A 21,205-nucleotide genomic window follows, 5' to 3' on the forward strand; every position below is an offset into this window, starting at 1 on the left:
GGTGGGGATGTCCCCATCATAAACAAAGGCTCAGAAGCGAAGCACACGGCATATCGCCAGCTCATCGAAGGACACAAAATAGGCCGAGAGTCTCCTCTTACCCGCCCCTTGTCGTCCCATCCCACAAGGACAAGAGCTCACACCACAGAACACTGACGGCTTTGGCTGAACCAGGAGCATGGCGACCAAGTGATGGAGTAAAAGCCAGGCTGGTCCCCTCCTGCAATGGGGACCCAGAACCAGGGCAGCCCTGTGGCTTGGTGTCCCCAGGGGCTGCTTGAACCCCTTCATGTTGACTTGGAGGAAATGCCACCTCCCCAGAGGCCACAGCTCCACGCTGGCAGACACTGATGCACAATGGCCATCCCACCACAGGGATCTGATGGGCTCATTCATACCATGTTAATCAATTGCCATGGACCGTTACAGGCTGCAGCAGGTCAATGCGTTAGTTATAGCTATAACTTGGACAGACCGACCCATTCACTGCCTTGCACGTGGCGTTTCCCTAGACTCCCCGGAGAAAAAACGAACAAAAAGGTCAAAAAACATGACACGAGCAGACACATCTGCAGTACCAATATCGAAGCCCCAGGTAAGGCTTTTGCCAGGTGCCGCTGAGCTACTCAACACGTGGCACCCAACGGCACCCAACGCTCCCTGCAACACCCCTACACCAGCATGGCCACCCCAACCCAGCTCTCTTCCCCTTGCACTGGGATCTGGGGAGCAGACTGAATGTGCCGCGAATGCAACACTCATCCACCAGCGTCCTCACCTGCACCACGGAAACCCAACAGAAGCCCACACCAGATAGAGCAGAAAGCCCCCGACCAGGTTTTGCAAACTCTGGAGCTAGCTAGAGCCGTCACCCTTGCCCAACTCAGGCCCCAACCATAAAATAAGCTCCACAATAGTGTTATTTATTTTTTTTAAGTAACAAATTATTTCCAGCAGCAGGAGGGTGGAAGGATGCAGCGTGCTGGACCCTGCTCGCCGGCACCGAGCCAGTCTCATAAATGGTTGGCAGCCGGCAGAGCAGCGAACCCATTTCTATTGAAATGAGCTTGTTACTACTAATTTTTACTGGCTTCCCGGTTGATTCATAAAGTTTTGTTGGGTTTTTTTGTTCGGTTGGGGTTTTTCTGCACATCTCAGAAAGCAATTCCTGAGACACTGGGGTAAAAACAAGTCCTGGCCTTCCCACCACGCTTCTGCACCCCGGCACAGGCAAACACGTTCCCCTCAAAACTACGGCGTCTTGTTTTCAGAGTTTCATAAAGTCTCGTTAGAAAGAGTCCTCTGGTTTTGAACAGGCCAAAATCAAAACCTCATGGATTCATTCGGTTTTAGCACTGTCAGCCCCGTGGCAGAAATAGCTTGAGACTTCAATGGCAGCTGGAGACACACATTTTATAGGGACAGTTTGGGTCCGAGACATTAAACTCCCCGCTTCCACATCTGCTGTCTCTCTCCACAGCTGGATGCACCAAGCTGTTGCACTAGACAAACCCAACCAGATCTAATCTTGGAGCCTGAGCTTTTTATAATTACCAGCAACTATTAGCAGCGGGACTCGGCACAGCTTCGCCCGCTGATCTTTGCTCGTCGCCTGCACAGACGAGAGCTCCTCTTTTTGGATGGGCAAAGACAGCCAAAGCGACACTCCCTGCGAACACCGTAAGGGCCACAACAGTTTTACTCCATCAAAAAACCCAGAACAGACCGTAGAACGCAACACAAACCCGCTCAGCACTGAGACGGGCTCCTGGAGAGGAGCCGGGAGCACCATCAGCCAAGTCAAGCCGAGGAGGAGGATGCTACGGGAACCAGTCCCCACAGCATCGCCTCCCCCGGCATCACTTACATCTCCGTGACATTTCAAGATGTCTTTAACGCTTTAGCACGGCACTTCCCACATGCTTTGCTTATTGCTTGGACTTAATTAGTATAAAGACCTTTCCCTACATATTTGTTTTCCATTTTTCAAGTGCTGGACCCTAAAGAAACCGGCAGCACTGAGCACAAGGGTGAGGGGCTACTCAGGGTAATTTCATGCTTCCCTTTTTGCAAAAAGTCAGGTTATGCCGTGGCTTCTCTTAATCTAAAGAAGAAGATTGGGAAAAAAACCCCACCATATATCTCATTTTCGTGTACAGCTCACTGTAGGGCTCTAAGAGCAACAAATATAAAAGCCACTGGGACTTTTATAAGTTCAGGACTTAAAAGTTCAGGACGCACTGACTGCGTGTGTCCCTGCCGCCGGTGCGGGACAGGGCAGGCAGGGATGCTCTGACATCCCACAGCCTTTCCAGGGGGGAAGACGAACCAACTGCCTCATTCTTCCAAGTGGACAAACTTGCATTTTGCCGGCGCAGGATCTCACAAACGGAGCGTTGTCTGAGTGCCGCGCCAGGCGCCTGCCCCTAGAATAGGCCATGCTTTATAACAGCCAGAAGAAGGAAAAAAAGAAAAAAAAAGGAAATAAAGGAAAGAAAAGCGATGTGCTCTGAACAGCTCTGGGATCCCCTGGAAACAGGTGGAATAAATCTAAAGACAACGCAGCACTACCATCGCCCACCAACCAGACACCCAAGTGCTACACTTCTGTAGTAGGTATCTACGGGGCTTTTTTTTCCAAACCCTTCAGTCAATGCATTTATTTTCTTTATTAAATAGACAACGGCGGTTTGCATCACTACGTGTGAAAGCGTAAAGCAGCTGGCATTTTTTTTTAAAAGTCTTTAACATTCTTTGGTTCCTCGAATGGAAAAATCTTAGCAAATGAGACCTTAATAAATGGCAAGAGCTGAAAAATAGCCTTTCTGCTGGCACGTTTCACTCCTGCTAATGGAATACATAGATAAAACCGACACAGTTGTGTCTCAAACCCTTCCGCAGTGCCGCTGTGAGAAATCCTGCTCAGGTATCCCTGACCTGGTCCTCCTTGCACCAAGAGATGCTCCTGCAGCAGGATGAAGCCTCCAACTCCTCCTCCAGCCTCTAAAACCCAGCCAACACGAGGAAAGGACAGCCTGATCCTCCTCAGCCCCTAAAGAGCGCTGAGGAAGAGGAACATCTCCAAACCCATAAAATCCGAGTGCAGGCAGAGGAAGGGGAGGGCAGCAACCAGCACAGCTCTTCAAAGCCCAGGCGGGGACATGGCCAAACTGCAATGGGTCCAGCTGAGCATCGGTGTCCAGCTGGGAGAGCAAATGTGACACGAGGCCACTTGCATGAATTGCCATTCCGGGAGGGAAGGAGGGCTTTGGTCCAAGGTTTGCTCTGGGAACCAGGCTTGGAGCAATATGGGGAGGGCTGTGGGATGCTGCAGGGCAGGACCACGCAGGCTCCACTGCAAGGGGCCCCGGCACCACCAGGAAAGGCCCCCTGCTCCCCCAGGAACAGACAGCTGCTGCGAAGGAAAATACAAATCCTCTGTTGACCCCTCTCTCTTGCACTGTTGTGAATTTGACTTTTTGGCAGGTTTCGTACCGGGGCTGTCATAACCTGAAATGCCGAGCGCACAGAGAAGCATCTCAGCCCCTCCGTTCTCAGCCAAAGTTTGCATCCCCATGGAGAGGGTGGGAACCGGTTTTGTTGTGTGAGGGAATGCAGGTCTGCATCCCCGTGGGGCCGACAAGAAAGCTGGGGAGGGGCTGTTTGCAAGGGCACGTAGCGATCGGACGAGGGGCAATGGTTTAAACTAGAGCAGGGCAGGTTCAGATTAGCCATTAGGAGGAAGTTCTTCACACTGAGGGTGGTGAGACACTGGCCCAGGTTGCCCAGAGAGGCGGTGGAGGCCCCATCCCTGGAGACATTCAAGGCCAGGCTGGATGAGGCTCTGAGCAACCTGGTCTAGTTGAAGATGTCCCTGCTCCCTGCTGGGGGGGTTGGACTAGATGACCTTTAAAGGTCCCTTCCAACCCAACACGTTCTATGATCCCGACGCGGGGGCACTAGAGCATGGCACCTTCACCCCTGCGAGGCAGCGTTGGAAGGCGGCACCACATGCCATGGGCACCATGCTGGATGATGCCGCCAGACGGATGCAGCTCAGCATCCCGGTGCTGCCACCCAAAACAAGACACAACCCTGAACCCCAACACGGGCTGAACCCCCGTGCCCTGGCAATGGGGGCACCGAAACAACCACAGGGTGCCACCGGGGAAGCAAACAGCCACCACCGGTACGAGCTGCTTGCCTTGAAACGGCTGAAAAAAGGCCGATTAAGGAGATGCTTGGGCAGGAACCAGACTTTGTTTTTAATTGCATTTATATCCTCTGATGCTGCTGGTATTTTCCCATAACCAAAGCCAGAGGTGACGAACCAAAGGGGATGCTCAGCTTCTCACCAAAGGAAAAGCACCTCCGGGAAGGGGGCAGCAGGGCAGCAACATGCTCCAACGCTTCAACGCTGGAGACCATTTAATCCCTGCTCCAGCCCCAGGAGCTGCAAAGGCCATTAGAAGTCAGCGTTTAGCAGCTCTGGAAGAGGTCAGCCAAGACAGGCATTTCCATGCGAAATGTTTTTGTTCTTACCAAAAAAAACAAAACAAAACAAAACAAAAAAAAAACACAAAAAAAACCCCCAACCCACAAAACAAATAGGAATTCAACAGTTCTCAGCATCCAAAGCCCAGACCCCAGTGCTGGCGGGGCATTGCACAACTTCTCATCAACATCCCCTCTCCGAGCGCTCAGACCCCGTAGCAATGCTTTTTTCCAGGCAAACCACCCAGTTTCAGGGGGAACAAACCAAGGGAAAGGCCTAAAACAGGAGGGAGAGCAAGTACAGCCTGCTGCCAGGACAAGCGCCATCCAAATCCAATACCCTGCGAGCAAGGTGGGACCTCGACGAGCTGACGTCCCTCCTCATCCTCACTGCCCGCTGCGCTGGCTTTGCTTTCCGCCCCTGAACTCCTCGATTCCCGTGCAGGATGGGGAGGCAGCACAATCCTCTCCTCCCTCCCGGAGCCCACGGCACGGCAGGACACGCGGCAGCGCTCGGCGGGGCTGGGAATCACAGCAGCAGCGTGCCTAATCCCCCCGATCCCAAGCACTTTGGAAGGACAAAGAGCCGAGTCTCCTCTGCCAGTAAATTGAACCTGCGGTTCCAGGGGCTCGAGGCACTTCAAAGCCTGCAGCAGCCCGGCCAGCAGCAGTAAAGGGATGTACTTTTCGGCTGTCGAGCAGCAAAGTAAAATCCACACAAATAAGCAGTGTTCCAGAAAACCAGGTTTAACCATCAGCAGCTCCGAACGACGGGGGATGTTTTTCCTGAAGGTTTTTCCTCCCCCCACCTCCTCCTTTCCAGTTTGTCTTGGGGTATTTTTTCTTTTTTTCTTTCTCAGTAAAACACATCTCCAGCTCCCACACTGCCCACCCCTTTCAGGTCTGAGCATCCTCCAGAGGTAAAATGCTGAGTTAGGTACTGGAGTCCAGGAAAGGAGGTGCCTTTGATGAATAGCAAATCTACAGACTTCAATCGTTTCGCTGAGCGCCACAGATTTAATAAGTTATTTCCGTGGAAAACCTTAGTAAGTCAGTTATGAATCAAGTCTATAAACACCTCTCACTCATCAAAGTGCCACAAAAAAAAATAAAAATCTATTACTGTAACTGTGAATACAAGCCTCTCTCTACAGGTCCCTGTAAGAAGCCAAAATTCCTCCTTCAAAACATTCACCATTTTCAAAGGTCATAAATACACTATGTCCAGTATTCAGCAAATCCATTTAAAAAGCAAAACACAGGCAGAGAGAAAAAGCAAAGTTCAAACAAAGATGTACCATCAGATACGCAGCGTTCAAAAGACACAACCAGAGTTACATCAAAAGAACTTTTACTACCTAGAAAGCCATATCCAACTCCTAATAGGGTGCAAGAATGTAATGTTTTGGCTACAAAGATTAAACTAATTTACTTTTAAGTAACTTGCTTACTTCCTGATGTTTCTTTTTTTAAGTGTGATGCTTAGGTGCTTGGAGAAGTGAGGGATGTGATTATTCTGTGATTCAAGGCCAAACATCATAACTACTCAATGAACCACAGACAAAAAACATATTTTATCTGGGTGTTGTACTTACTCCAAGAACTTCTAGGCTGAAAACATCCCGGCTAACTGCGAAAAGCCATCCCAGTTCCAGGTAAAGGGAGGGAGAGAAAGAGCAACTCTCTCTCCTTCTCTGCAGAAACGTACCGAGAAATTCAGCGTACTGCCTACAACGAAATGGTGCTCCCCAAATATCGCCGGTGGCACGGTCATGGCAGGGCATCATCCTGCCCGGCTCCACCACAGAAAATCCTCCTCCAGAGCCGGGGAGCTGCATGCACACACACCGAGGTACCATCTGCAAAGCAGCTTTAATCCCTGCATTAGGCACGGGGCCAGGTATCGGTAAGACCAACCTTCTTCCACCCCTTGTGCACCAGGCAGCGCGTGTGACTCCACACAAACGATCCTAAGGCTCTGGCAGATAGTTTTGCTTTTCTCCCCCCTCCTTCTTCTTCTGGACTAGCTCTGATTGATTGTCCACATTTTTCCGAAGTGTTGTCTGTGTTGGAGGGTTAGAGCAGCCATTACAATAATCAAAGAGGAAAGATGGTCTTGCACGTGAAGCGATGCAAGCAATGGATGGCGGCGGGGGAGATTTTGGCTCGATTCACAGCTCTGCCAACAGCTGCCCCATCTACGCTGGGAAAAATCACCGACTCCCTGGCTCCTTGCAGGGAAGAACACAGGGGAAGAAGGGAAGTCCACCACTGTTCCATCAGTTCAGGTGAAGACCATCACCGGGGCTGTCTCAACTGAAGATGCTCCTCAGGGCAGGCAGGTCCCTGGGATGCAGTAGCCCCAGCTGAATGTAGGATGCCATGTCCTCGCCCCTTGGCAATGCGCTGGAGAACGGCCTTGCTCTTGCAAAGCATTTGTATGGCTAATAATGAAGAGACATTTCTCCATCTCCCAGCCCAGAAGAATACCTTCCCTCCTGGAAGACAGTGCTTTTGTAGTTGTTGGTGATGCTCTCTTGCTGCGCGAGATGCAAAGCCCCAGAACAATCTTTATTTCCCTCCTTGGGAGACCTTCAGCACAAACCATCTCTTTCCCCATCTCCAGCAAACTTCCCCAGTGGTCCCTCACCCTTGACAAAATTAATTTCCCCTCCACACGTTACTAACCTGGCTCAGCTCCGAATTAATTAATTTTGAGACTAAAAGGCTTGTATTGCAAGCTCATAACCTGTAGGATATTTTTATGAACAGGTGTCGCTTGCTTTAGAAACCCTTCTACAGCTGCATGGCCACCACCGAAATTTCATCCTCCTTCCGGAGGCCTGTACTCTGCACGGATGGGGTCACTGACACCTCTCCTGCTTCTCCAGATGGGACGCTGGGTACAGGTGGCAACACGAAGTGTCATCATCCACAAGCTCTACAAGAGCAAGCTTCTGTGGACCTCAACACTAGTGTTTGGTTTGGTGGCCTAACGTGAGTTGCCCCACTGGGTTTTCATGGAGAAACAACCACGTGCAGGAACGTCTTCCCCAGCCTTGATCTAAGGCACCTTCTCTTCCATTGGTAAATAAGGGTGCGTTTGCTCAGTCTCAGTGCTCTGGGCAACACCTTCAGCTGCACGTTAACAACCCAAGAGGAGTACTCTCCGCTGGGTTACGTCGCTCATGGATGATGCACTGCCATCAACAGGCTTTGGACACCGCGAGGAGCCCGACAGCTGCAGGGTCAACGATCGCTTCCCTTCCCCTTCTGCCCCGAAGGAAAAAAAAAAAAAAAAAAAGTGTTTGAACTCCAGGAGCTGCCACCTGAGCCACCAACTGTGAGAGGCACAGATGTAATGCAAAAAAACCCCAAAAAACAAAACAACCCACAAACTGCAGGTCTTCTGTAAACCTACAGGCTCCGGTGGATTTATCATCAACCCAAAAAAGACGTTTGTTGTAGAATAAAATAGCACACCTGCCTCTCTCTGAAAGGGACATGCGCTGAAAGCCCAGGGATGCCGTCTCCGAGCGTTCCTCCACCTTCCCTTTCAGGGCTTAATTCCGTGACTCACCCTGCAGTTTGCAAAGCTGCCTTTGATGTCAACCCCAGGCAGGGCCAGAAGCTGCACATGAGCAAACCCAAAGCAGAGGCAGGTTATTGTTCTGAAGTTCTCCCAGCCATCCGGAAGGATGCCGGAGCACGGTCCCGCTCTCCACTGGGGATTCCAACATCCACGGCCATCCACAGTCACACGGGGAAAACCTTCACACCGAGCAAAGAATTCCTCTCAGAAGCGCATCAGAAAATAGATGCACTTTATTTCCCATTGGCAAACTCAAACTATGGAGGAAAAATGTTTAATATAAAAACATCTGACAAAGCACCTCCAGGATGTATTTTTTTGCATCAAAGAAGTAGCTCTTGGCAACAGGCTCACTCCTCCGACAAGAAAAGTTTTTAGCCAAACCCTGATTGTTATAGACTGCGCAGGGTAAGACACGCCAGCGAACTTGAAGTTAAATATGAAAGAAAAAGGAAACCAAAACCATTACTGGCCCAAATAAACATCTGTCTGTGATTAAACTGGATGCACAGATATGCTCTGCTTTATTTTTTTTTTTAAGTGCATTTATGTTTCTGCAACAGGACAAGGGGAAGAAAGGATGAAAAGGCTCTGGGGTGCAGCTGGGTCCGACCCGTCCTGCAGCCCCTGAGCTGTCACCTGTGCCCGGGGCTGCCATGGGCGCCCGCCACCGAGACACACCGAAGCCGGAGGCAACCATCAAAAAGCTGCAAAACCAACATTTCACCCCCAGAAGGAATTGCTGCCCTATTAATGAGAAAAGTGTCTTTTTTTATTTTTTTTCTCCTATTAACAGGTAATTTCACAATCTCTCCTCCAATCTGGAAAGGGCAATGTTTGCCCAGTTTCCACACATATCCGCCTTACATATTTATAGGCTCTTTTTTTTTTTTCCTACTCCTAACACACAGGATCTTCATAAATTTCCTTGTTAGCATAAATCCTTGCAGTCTGTTATTTCTGGGGGGAGAGGAAGAGAGACGTTCACTTTCTCCATTCAGTGGGTTTTAAAATATGCTTCCTTAAGTTCATCCTAAATATTGCTGGAAGCAGAAAAAAAACCCTCCGGCTCTTGCTTTGGAGCTGTGGGCTGAATCATCAGCCGGGATGGACGGACACACTCCCGCCTTCTTCCTCCCTTTCAGGGGTATGGGGACCCTGCTCCCCACATCCAACACCCCCAGCCCCACAGGCAACTTCCCCACCTTCCCAGGCCTTGGAAAAAAAAACAAAAACAAAAAACCTTAAAGAATTTAAACGAGCTCCAGTCCATTCAGTCTCTCTTTGTTTCTCCTCTCTCTGTTAATTCACAATTATCCTCCACCAGCTTCGGAGGGGATAACGCAGAACAGGTCGCTGAGCAGAGCTCATCTCTACACGGAGCCCGTCACCTCCCAGGCTTCGGCAGAGCCGCTCGGAGCAGACCCACCCACGTCCTTCCACTTTCGGGTACGGCTCCCCACTGCCCTGGGGCGCAGAGAGGGATAAACCACTCCTCCAACAAACCACCCACTCACAGCTTCTTCTTTCGGATGCACAAATGGGTTCAACAGAGCTGAAACTCTCGAAGAGTTTTAGCACACGGGAAGTGATTTGATTTAAAAGTCTAAACAAATAAATAGTATTTTTTGGGAAGTCCAAAGCTGCATCTTCCCTGGCATCCTGCAAAGCCCCTTGCTCCTGGTGCAGCCTCCCCTCACCAGCCTCTGCTGCCCCCAACTCGCGGCTTCTCAGCTCTTGCCTCTCCCCTGTTACCCTTCTCCTCTCTGCTCCACCAAAGCCTCCCGCATTTCTTCCATCTGAGTTTCTCAGCACGGCGCTGAGCATCCCCCAAACCCGGGCACCAGCCGGTCGGTGGCAGGAGGACCGGGTGCAGGATGCGGTCCTCCACCCGCGGGACTACAGGAAGGCAGCTTGGACAGGGGCACCCACCCTCGGCAGGGAGCCCTTTCCCTCCGGAAAACCCTGCCGCACACAGGGCCGAGCCTTGCGGGCAACGTCGGTTCACAAAGGCATTTCCATACGAACAATAAAACTTTCCGCACAAACGCTGGTATGGCTCCTGATTAAGCGAGGAGTAACGAGCAGGCGTGTAGGGACACATGAGACAGGCTCTAGTGATGAGTGGCTCATTTTGAGGAAAAATAGCTATCATAAGGGCTTGGTGCTGACTGTTGCAGGCAGAGTCTTTGTTAACCATCTTCAATGGAGACACCCAGCCGGCGCGGGACCGCTACGTGGTGGCTGGGGACTTTGCTGCAGGGCAGCAGTGAGCTGCACCCATCACCACCTGCCTGCTTCTACAGCTAACGACTCATCCTTCGTTATCATTGCTCCAAAGAAAACCCATGGCCCAACATTTCTGCACTCTCTGGAGGATGGACAAGCTGCTCCAGACCCGCAGCGGCCACAAGCAATGGTCAAGTCGGCGTGGAGACCTATGGGAGGCTCCCAAGCGGCTACACCACCTTTTGTCCTCCTACCTGTGCTCGACCCTTCTCCTCCTGCGTGGTCCTTAGGACCTCTAGAATTTAATGCCGCCACTAACAAGAACTCTGGTCACTACTCGCGGGAGCTTCTTTAGCCAGAAAGACAGCCTGGCACAGCGTGTTGTGCCAGGGCAGCGCTGAGGAGCGGGGCTATTTCACGGCCTTTAAGAGAGGGTCCTCCCCAGGGAAGGTGAGGGATAGCCCTGTGGGATTCAGAGGAAGGCAGGGAATCCCAAATCCCATGACCCACACCATCTGCTCCAGCATGTCCCCACCGTACCGAACCAGTTCCCGCGGCGGCGGCGCAGCCCTCTACACGCCTGGCAAGTCTAACGGGTACAGCAGCTTCTTGGCATGTGGTAGAGGAGCCAAGTCCGAGGGGGGGAAAAAAAAAAAAAAAACAACTTACTACAAATGTTCCACCAATTATGAGTCACGGGGCTGAGCTTTTGTTTCTGCCTTGCTGGATTTTGCCCTTTCCCTGGTATTTCCCGAGCTCCGGCCGCGGGAGCCACACGGACGCAGACACCGGCCAAGGCTCTGCCAGCACCCAGGGGATGGACACGATCCGGCCAGAGAAACAACCTTGGCTCCAAATACAGCTCCCAAAACAGCAGGTTTTCGTCGCCTCTGCTCCCCAGGCGTGCATGGCTGCAGAAATAAACCTAATGAGGAAAAGACGGAGCCCCTCTTCGTACTGCCGTAAGCCTAAATGTGACACTGCTTGAGCTCAGGAGGTGGGAACTTTTGAGATCAAACACCTCCAAGTGCCTTTTTCCCCCAGCTCAGACCTTCCCAAGTCATTGCTCCTCACTGAGATCAGGAGCATCCCCAACCTGAGGGAAATGCTGTGGCTGGACACTGACCCTGGGGACCGACAGCTTCATTTCGTGACCCAGAGGCTACGAACCTCAGATGAAGAGGGCTCTGGGGCATCACCCATTGATCCAGCTTGTGACACAGAAGATCCCATCCACTCAACTAGTCACAACTTGTGCTTCCAGCCAAGGGACTGTTACTCCGAATTTTCTGGCGAGCCTACTAGTTCATTGAAGACTTTTTTCCTATTTTTTAAGAGCAGTTTTACAGCCATGAAAAGGTCTACTTCAAAAAGAGGGGTTAAGTTTTGTAGCTTGGGGTTTTTTTGTTAAATTTATACATATGACAGAGATAATCTTTCGACTTCATGCTAAAACTTCCTGTTTAGAAGTTCATCAAATAAAGGAGTAACAGCAAAAGAATGGTTCTCTTTGTTATCCTAAATTGAATTTTGTGGTTTTCATAGGAAAAGCCTTTTTGATGATCAAAGCTGAAGCAATAAATAGTAGTGGCTTGATGCTAGATCCAAAACGTACTTATTTTTGGAACGGGAGTTAAATGCACATTGAGCTCCTTCGGTACACACAAGAAAAGGCAGGGAGGACCGCGTGCTTTGTGTATCATTTACACAGGCCTACATTTCAAGCAGACCTATTAACTAAGTTGAAATGGAGAATAAACAAACTGAAATATGGCAAATAGACTAGAGTCTAAGTGGGTTTTCTTCCTTTTACTTCCCCGTGATGACAAGTATGGGTTAACTTCAGTGAAGCTCTTATCCTCTTTCAGCAATCATGAGCACTGGGGAAAAATAAATCACGCAGCCCCAGACTCTTATTAAAAGTTACACCATTGGAAACTACACAGGGGGAGAGGAGGTATCTGATTTCAGTACAGTCTCGGTCACATGTTATCATTATATTGGTCAAGTAAAAGTTAAAAATCTCTCTTCCATTCCAGAAAATCCACCAGATGTCCCATAAAGGGCTCAGCTGCGAGAGAAGCTAAACCATTACATCCTTAGGAACCCTGGTTTTCAAACTTGGCTGCTATAATTAATGGCAATTATCAAGTTACAATAAAAGCCATGGGCATGGGGAGCTTTACGGACATGTATCCAGCCCGAGGAATGTTTGTTAGGAATTGCAAACACATATTTATTATAGCATAACCCTGAACGATCCAACTCCTGGCTATCAATTGTTCCCCTGCTATGGACACTTGGCAGCACAACAAAAGCCGCGCGGGGCCGGCACGCTGGATTCGGCACGCGGCAGCACCGCGGCACAGCGAGAACCTTAAAGGAGAAGGAGAAGGGAAAAAAAAACCCAAGGAAAACGCGCTGCCGTGCCGTGACACCGCGACGCCGTGCTGTTCAAACGCTCTTGGAAGTGCTGCGGAGTCAGGATCGGCTTAAACACCCCAAGGAAGCCCCAGGTCTCACCAAACCGGCCACAGACCAAGAAGAAGAGAAAAGTCACGGCTAACGGACCAGTACCCCACGGGTGCCCTTCACCACCGTGGACTTACAGCACCCCCAGAGAGAGCGGTAAACCCCCTCCACGTGCTCAGCAATCCGGCCACTTGGCACCAAGGTGGCCAAGTCCTCCCCCGCCACAAAGCCCCACCTCTGAAGGAGGCACACGGGGCTTCACCGGGATGAAGCCTTGTCTGTCTTCATCTCAGCTCTCAGACCATTAGCCAGGTCATTTCTTACACAGAAATTAAACCAGGTCCTGTAGACGGGTCCCTCCTCCCCTCCACGCAGTCAGCCCCCGGCATAAGACACCAGAGGGGGAAGATGTGACACCATCACCGCAGCCAGAGCCCAACGCCATCAAATGAAAGCCCCAACGCTCTGCCTGCGGCAGGCAAAACCACCCCGGGGCCTGACAGAGCACCATGAAATGAATGAAAGGTTGCAAGGGTGGGGCAGGGCGAAAATCAGGACCTAATTAAGCAGAGCTTTGTTCAGGAGCTTCAATGGCAGAGTAGCTCAGAGCTCTGCTCATGAAAGCAGGGTTTGCGCTGGCGGGCCAGGACCCAGCAGGTAACGCCGGCTGGACGGACTCGGCAAGAACCACCACAAAGCAGCATCGTTCGGAACGGCCTCGCCGCTCCTGCCATGAAAGCGGGGAGGGCGCACAGCCCAGCCCCACGCCAGCCTACGACCCCAGCGCTCCAGCAAGGTCTAGACAGCTTCTGTGGTGGACACGTGTGGGCCCGTGGCCACCTCCCGAACATGCCCGCTTGTCCCAGTACGCTCATCCCACGAACGGCATCTCATCACCACCAGACGCCTCTGAACAATCAGCTCGGACAGCCGCTCTGGGTTTGGTTTTGGTTTTTTTTTTCCCCTTCTTTTCACACCAGGAACACAAGGCAGGAGCAGCACCACAAGCTCCCGTCTCCTCCTGCCGCCCTGCCCCAGCCACGGACCCCGCGTCGGGGGACAGCGCAAACATCTGCCAACCTGAGAAGTCTCCGGGCGTGACGTTGGGCGAGTTCGTAGCCTCTGTTTCAGTGTAAGACAACGTGGAATCTGATAGATCTATAAAAAAAAACAGGAAAAAAAAAAAAAAGAAAAAACGAAGCATTTTTAGTCCTCCTGCGTTTGCAAGTCCTACGTGAGCACCCGAGGCTCTTCTGCTTCCCGTCACCAGCCCACCTCTCCCCGAGAGAAACTCTCCACCGGGCCAGAAAGCAGCGATTAACTTTGTACCTCTACCATGCAAATGCAAAGTCTGAATCGCTTCGACCACAAAAATAACTGCAGTTAAGCTGATCAAACAAGTAGGAACTTGGTGCTTACTGGATAAAGTTACATTAAGCCTCTAAACAATTCATAGTTACTATACTTAATTATCACCATTAAAATTCTTGAAGCTGTTTATTCTTGCTTCCTTCCTTCCTTCCTCTTTGCTGAAGCAAAGGAAACTTTGTTTTAACAAGTTAAGAGTCTTTGTTATTCTCCCTTGCTTACACCCCTCTAATTAAGTGCTCAACTGTTTGCTCACAGATTAACTATTATTTTTCCAATCAAACAAGCCAGTGAAGCAAATTTCAATCCCCGGCTGTTGTTCTAATAAAGTCACGTGTCACTCACTATCATCTCTCCCTGCAGCACAAGCAGTTTCTAAAGGGAATTAACTCGGAAGGGGCAGCGTGGGGAGGGACAACTCCTATTTTTTTCATATATAACTAACAAAAAAAAACCCAAACAAAACAACAAAACCAAAAGCCATGCCCAGCACATTTTGCTTTGCCAGACGCTCTGGTCACGGCCTGTGTTGAAGGCGCCAGTCCCTGCGGGCAGCGGCTCCGTGTCAGGCAGCTCCCGGGAATCCCAGGCAGGGCAGGGACTCACCTTTGGCACGGACGGCTCGCGCCTGACGGGGGACAGGCTGTCCCGCTCCTATGGCCCGGGCAAACCCCGCCTGTCTCCTCCCGAGGGGAGCAGAAGCAGCTCGCCTGGGTCATTACCCCCTCTGTGAATCAGAGCCACCGACTAGGGGACAACGGGAGAAATCCCACGCTCCACATCCCGGCGAGAACAGCCCCACCTGCACCGATCCCGGCAAGAAACTCAAGAGGGACGTGGGATTCCTCCCCCCCTCCCGCATCTTTGCTTCCCGTTTACTTGAGCAAGAAGCGGGCATGGAGAAAGGACGGGCAGGAGGCAGCGATGCCAATGTAAAACATCTCCAAGCCAACACGCCCCACGCAGGACCAGGCTCCGAGGCTGCATCGTGCCAGGTCCTCCAGTAGCCGTCGCCTCATGCCCAGCCTGCCTACCCGAGCCGCTTTCGCTAGCTTTTCCAAAAAAGCTTTTACAATTCACCAGGAGAAGTGAAAAGCCGTTCAGAAATTATACAGTGCTGAGTTTCAAAGAGTTTACATCTCATTTCAATCAGCAGAGGAAGGGCAACAGCCGGTTCCTCCGCGGCACTCCGCAGCCAGGGCTTTATGGAAATGGCACCCAGGAGCTCCCACTCCCCCTCCGCTCCGTCATCCCGCAGATTACACACGCAGACAAAACATGACGTCTGGTAACCTTTCATTACGCCTTCATTAAAAATAGCGCTTCGTATTATTTTGGAAAATATGCATGCATCTCCACGGTAATTTGGTATGATAAACTGACATCCATTTCCTTCTTAAAACCTGTCAGCTGATGCTTGCTCAGAAATAATGAGCAGCCATAAAATCCTGACTTGTTGCCTTCTGCCTGACGCGCCATGTAGGGATGTCTTAGAACTACGACCAGGGCCGCACCACGAAAGAGAGCTGCCAGGAGATAAAAAGAGAGAAAACACGTACCCAGTGGCTTTTGCTCATCATTAGGAGACAGCCGAGAGTAGGGAGGCGGTGGAGACTCTGGAAAAACAAAACTTTAGGTTAGTGCCATGTTGGGTTTATCAACGAAACCCTCGCGCTTTCTGTCAGGGAAGGAACTCTTTCAAAGATTACAAACACCCAATAGAAGAAAACCCACTTGGAAGCAACTCGACACCAGAATTTTGAAGAATGGGGGTTCCACCTTGACCTTTCAAAGTGGGCTTTACTCCCAAAAATGCTGCAGTTCTCCCCTACACCCCTGCCCCCCACACCCCTGCCTGGGCACCCACAACCTGAGGCACACGAAATGGCATGCTGCTCCCAAAGAACGATGCTTTCGTCATCTGCCTTGGGAGACAACCCTCCAACCACCCCTCAAACACACACACGGACTTAACAAGGGCTCTGCAAACACATGACAAGGACTGAAAAAGGGTGTTGGGCGATGAAGAGACACTCCCCTCTTGGCACGTGAAGCCTGACACCAGAGGCCGGGCTGGCCTCAGACAACAAGCCACCAAAGTAACTGTGGTCCATCCCAACAAAGCCCTCGGTGCACAAGCGGAGCAGCAGCAGAGGCCTCCATGATCCCATGCCAACCTCAATTCAGCAAAGCTCCCGAGCACACGCTCGGCTTTACGCGGCAACACATCAGCAGTCATGTGCCTAAAGTTAAGCAAGTCCTCAGAAGCGTTTGCTGAATCAGGTCCTCTAACTAGCTCCGGCTCTGCTTGTAAGAGTCAAGACCATGAAAAGGCTGAAGAAGGTCCTCCATCACCTTCTTGCATTGGTTAAAGGTTTTTCTTCTGAATTATGGTAGTGATTTTCCTCTAGAATTACAACTTGCTAAATTTGAGATACATGAGGCCAGACACGCTCCATCATGGCACTGGCATTGAGCAGACGGCGACTTCAGTGAGAAGCTGCCCTGAGAAGTCGATGCCATCACGCTGACCCCAGACTACTGAAAACAACGGTGCGCTCCTCAGATCCCACACGGACGCGAAAGCAAGGTGCTCACCCCAACACCTGCAGCCCAGCTTGGGCTAGTTCATCACGAACAACCTCAGCACCTGCCCTGTGATGGCTGCGGGATGGCCTGTGGTCACACACTGCTTCCGCGAAAAGGTCCCTCACCTCCCCTAACCCAGCAAGGTGCCCAGCGGCAGGATGCTCTTCTCACAGAAGCAGCCTCTAAGTTAAAAAAAATAACGGTGCCAATGTCCCGGTATGGATGTAAAGGCCCGACGCACACCCAGTGGGCTGGTCCCATGGTAACACCAGACCTGCTGCCAGATGCTGCTCCCACACCGCTCAGGTGTTTGTCACCCCGCAGTGACGTGGGGGACAAAGAGGAGCCCGGGCGGTCTCTGCAGGAAGACACTTGTGGAAAAGGGCATCAGGGCCTTTGCCGGGCTCCCGTCACCGTCCCCAGCGCCCGGGCGCAGCAGGTGGAGCCCTGGCACAGACACCCGCTATCGAAATGATAAGGAGCCACCCGATAACAGCTCCGCTCTCCAGTACTGCCCACAGCAGCCACGCACCGCTGGCAAACAGCCACGGCTGCAGGAAGGCCACCTGGAAACTTTGCCCAATTCCTCCAAGCGCACATCTACTGCGGGCTGAGGGAAAAAGCCGCTTCTCCAAACCGAAGCAAAAAGCCTCTAGCGACCCGCGGGGGAGGCGGGGAGGGGGAAGGACGCCCAGCACCGAAGTTTCTTTCAAACAGGCGATGCAAAGCCAGGCAGGATCCCGGATTGCAAAATAAATTTAAAAAAAAAAAAATTAAAAAATAAAAATCAAAAGTCTTGCCAAGAAAGGGACCGGCAGCAGGAGGCTGGCGTCCTCCAGGATCCCTTTGCCCACGGTTAAAAAAAAAAAAAAAAAAAAAAAAAAAAAGCCCCGAGAAATGCATGAGCTCCAGCCCACCCACCCTCCCCCCCGGTCCCACGCGTGCCCGGCGTTCCCCCGCGGCTCCGGGCATCCCTCCCTCCGCCCCCCCGGGCCGCCGGCGGGGCCCTGCGGCTTTAAGCCGGCGGCGGTAATTGCCCGGCTCCCCGGCCGCTCCGATAAACAGCGAGCCAGGCTGGCGCCAGCAGTACGCAAACTGCATATTATCGCCCCTTCTGCACCTAAATAGCAGGGGGACCTCCGCGGGAAGCGGGGGGGGGGGGGGGGCGGCGGAATAAAAGGGCTTTTTAAACACTAACGGGGAACCGGTCTGGGCTGGGGGGCGGCGAGGGGAGGGATGTGGGAACCCGGGGGACCCCGGGCCGGGCGCATCCCGGCCGGGCATCCCCGCGGCCCGCGAGGGTTCAAATAAGCCGAGGAAAGGGCCCGAAGCCCCACAGCCGTCCCCCCCTCCCCAAATCGGTGGGGGACGGACCCCGACACACACCCCCACAGCCCCCCCCCCCGCTCCTCACCTGGCCCACAGAGGCGGCTGAAGTGGTAGGGGTTGCAGCAGACGGTGGGTCCGTCGGCGACGCCGAAGCTCTGGCACTCGCAGAGGGGCTTCAGCTCGGCGGGGTGCTGCAGGTCGGGCCAGCGGAAGAGTTTGCCCAGCAGCAGGTGGGGGGGCGCCGCCTGGCCCCCCAGCCGCACCTCGGTGCGGGCAACCAGCACGCAGCCGCTGGGCATGCCCCCGCGGGACTCCACCGCCTCCAGCAGGCTGTCCAGCGAGCGCTCCTTCAGCCGCTTCAGCAGCGAGTAGGTGACGGCCTTCAGCTCCTGCTCCAGCAGCAGCAGCCGCGACCGCGCCTCCCGGCCCCGCCGCTCCGGGGAGCCGCCGTCGGTCGCGCCGTCGGGGCTGGGGGGGTCGGCGGCGGCGGCTGCGGGGGGGGCCGGCTGGGGGCCGCCCGGCTCCCGCTCCTTGAAGAGGCAGCAAGTCACCGTCCGGCCGTCGCTCTCCTGCGCCCGCCGCGGGCTCGCCCCCTCGGCGCCCTCCCGCCGCGGCGGGGCGCGGAGCCGGGCCCCGCGCCGCTCCGCCATGGGGTCCCGGCGGGGCGCCGCCGCCTCGCCCGCCGCCCCGCCGCGCCGCTCCTCCGCCTCCCGCAGCAGGCTGCGCGCTACCGCGCGGATCTCCGCCGAGGAGGGGTTTTTCTCCGCGATCTTGAAGCTACCGCCGGCTGCCGGGTCGTGGCCGCTCCTGGCGCTCCCATCTCCGCCGTCCCTGTCCGGAATGACGCGGCTCCTCCAAAGTCGCCGCACCAGCCCTGAGCGTTTGGACCTGAACATACGACACGCCGGCGGCCGGGGGTCGCGCGTCGCTCTCCGCCACCCCCCGCCCCCCCGGCGCCCCCTCCTCCTCCGCCGGGCTCCTCGCTCCGCCGCCGGCTTTATCTCATCTCAGACCCGCCGCCCTCGCAGCCTGCCCGCAGCACCCGGGCGCGGCGGTGCCGTTTCCCCGCGGCCCTGCCCAGCGAATCGCCGACGGCCCGCGGCGGGGGCCGCACCATGGGGGAGGCGGCGGCGGGGAGGGGAGCGCGGCGCGGGCATAGACGGCGCCGCGGGGGCTGCGCCGACGCCCGCGGCGGTGCGGGGCCGCTCCCGTGGCGGCGCTGGGGCTCGGGCGCGCCGCGCCGTGCCCTACATCGGCTGCCAACGCGGGGCCAGGCGGGGAGCGGCGGGGGCGGCCGGCGGGGGCGCGGGACGGGGCCGGGGGGCAGCCCGGAGGGATCCACCGTACAGCGGGGCGGCGGTGGTGAGGGGCTGGGGTGGGCGCCCCGGCGGCGGGGAAGTGGCGCCGGGTCCGCGCGCCGGAGGTGTCGATTCCCTTCGGCCAAAAATTAAAAAAAAAAAAAAAAAAAAAAAAAAAATCAAAAAATTATAAAAACAAAATATCGAAAAAAAAGCCCAAAACCAGCAGCAGAACCCAGGGCGAAGGCCGGTGTCAGCACGTGAGTTGTACGTATCCCAGAGGCGCGGCCGCCACCGGTCCGGGCGCAGCCGCTCGCGCTGCCGCTGCCGCCGCTCGCGCTGCCGGCGGGTCCCCGCGCGCGCGGCTGCCGGGGCCGCCGCCGCCTGCGCGCCCGCTCGCGCCCGCCCGCCCTCCGCTGGCTTTTGTGTGGCCGGGGCGCGCGCGCAGGGCCCCTCGCGAGCGGCGGCGCGATTGGCTGCCGCCCATCATGTGCCAGTCTAGACACTTTGGCGGCTCCGCGCGGCACCGGGGCGTTGCGCAAACACCGGCTCAAGTTTCCGAACTCTTAAAGGGACACGGCCCCCCCCCCCCCCCCCCTCGCCCCGACCCCCCGCCACAACGGGGGGAGAACCCCCCCCGCCACCACCCCCGCCACTCCCCGCGCCTCCAGCGGCGGGCTGCCCCGCGGGCACCGGGAAGGGGCTGCGGGGGGTGGGGGCTACCCCGCCGCGGCCACCCGGGGGAAAAGTAGGTCACGGCGCGGCGGCGGCGGCGCAGGGGTTAAGGCCGCTCCCCCCCCGCCGGAGCCGCCGCGGCGGGACACACCCCCGCGATGTATCAACTTGTCCGCCGTGGCAAAAGTTCAGGCCCGGCGTGCTCCCATTGGCCCGCCGCCGCGTGACGCGAGGTCCCCGCCGACTCCCATTGGTCCGCACGCCGCGCCCGCACCGCCCCCCCGCCCCCCCGCCCCGCGCGGCGCGGCGTGCCCGTGAATGAAAGACATTCCGCGGCCCGCGCCGCCCCGGGTCCCTGCGCCCGCCACCGCCGCCGCCGCGGGGGCCCGGTGCGGCGGGGAGCGGCCGCCGGCGGGGGGCGGCGTGCCCCGGCCGCGGCCCCGCGGGGGAGGCGGGCGGGCGCCGCCGGCGGCGGGGGTGGGCCGGGTGGGAACGGCGGCGGGCACTGGGGAACCGCGCGTGGGGATGGGACACCCCCCCCTCCCCCCTCCCCCCCAAAAAAATAATTAAAAAAAAATAAATAAACCCCGCTAAATTGGTGATTCTTCTCGCTGAGCCCGCAGCTGAAATTCAGGCGGCCCCGCTCCCCCGCGTGGAGATTCCACGGGCACCTCGGCCGTGGCCGGGACACGCTCCGGAGGGGGCGGCCCCGGGCGGGGGGGCTCCGCTCAGCCCCGTGTGAGCAGGGCCTTTGCCCCCACGCGTGGGCAGCGGTTTGGTGGGAATCACGGGAACCTGCCGTGGAGAGCAGAACGTAAAGGAGCTTCGCCGGAGGGAGATCAGCCTGTGAACCCACTGGGGAGCTTCACTAAGGAGCAAAAATAATTCTTGGCAATTTATTTGCCAGCAGTTGACCAGCTAGGGGAAAAAAAAACAACAAAAAACCCAAAAAAACCCCAAAATAAAACAATAAAAGTATTTTAACCAACAAATTGTTGGCAACTGGAATGTTCATAGTTTTTCTCTTGGCATCTTCGAGTGGCTCCTGCCATAACTGACTTGTGTCCGCATTTCCCCAAACCTGCGCTAATACGCCCAAGAATACGATTTAAATACACTCGGTTAAGTCAGTTCGATTTTTTTATGGCAAAGTCAATTT

General features: G+C 54.7%; 1 protein-coding gene across 1 annotated transcript in view; it reads right to left on the reverse strand.

Moving 5' to 3' along the window:
• Window positions 1–19,763, reverse strand: part of SMAD6 (SMAD family member 6) — a 46,484-nt gene extending 26,721 nt beyond the window's left edge. The window contains exons 1-3 of the mRNA XM_074601234.1: window positions 18,159–19,763; window positions 15,715–15,771; window positions 13,868–13,945 (exon numbers count right to left, since the gene is read on the reverse strand). Of these exons, the coding sequence (XP_074457335.1) occupies window positions 13,868–13,945; window positions 15,715–15,771; window positions 18,159–18,969 (946 nt within the window). The 5' untranslated portion in view covers window positions 18,970–19,763. The remainder of the gene's footprint in view (window positions 1–13,867; window positions 13,946–15,714; window positions 15,772–18,158) is intronic.
• Between the last annotated feature and the right edge of the window lie 1,442 nt (window positions 19,764–21,205).

This window comes from Larus michahellis, chromosome 9 (assembly GCF_964199755.1).
Source record: "Larus michahellis chromosome 9, bLarMic1.1, whole genome shotgun sequence".
Classification (NCBI taxonomy): domain Eukaryota; kingdom Metazoa; phylum Chordata; class Aves; order Charadriiformes; family Laridae; genus Larus; species Larus michahellis.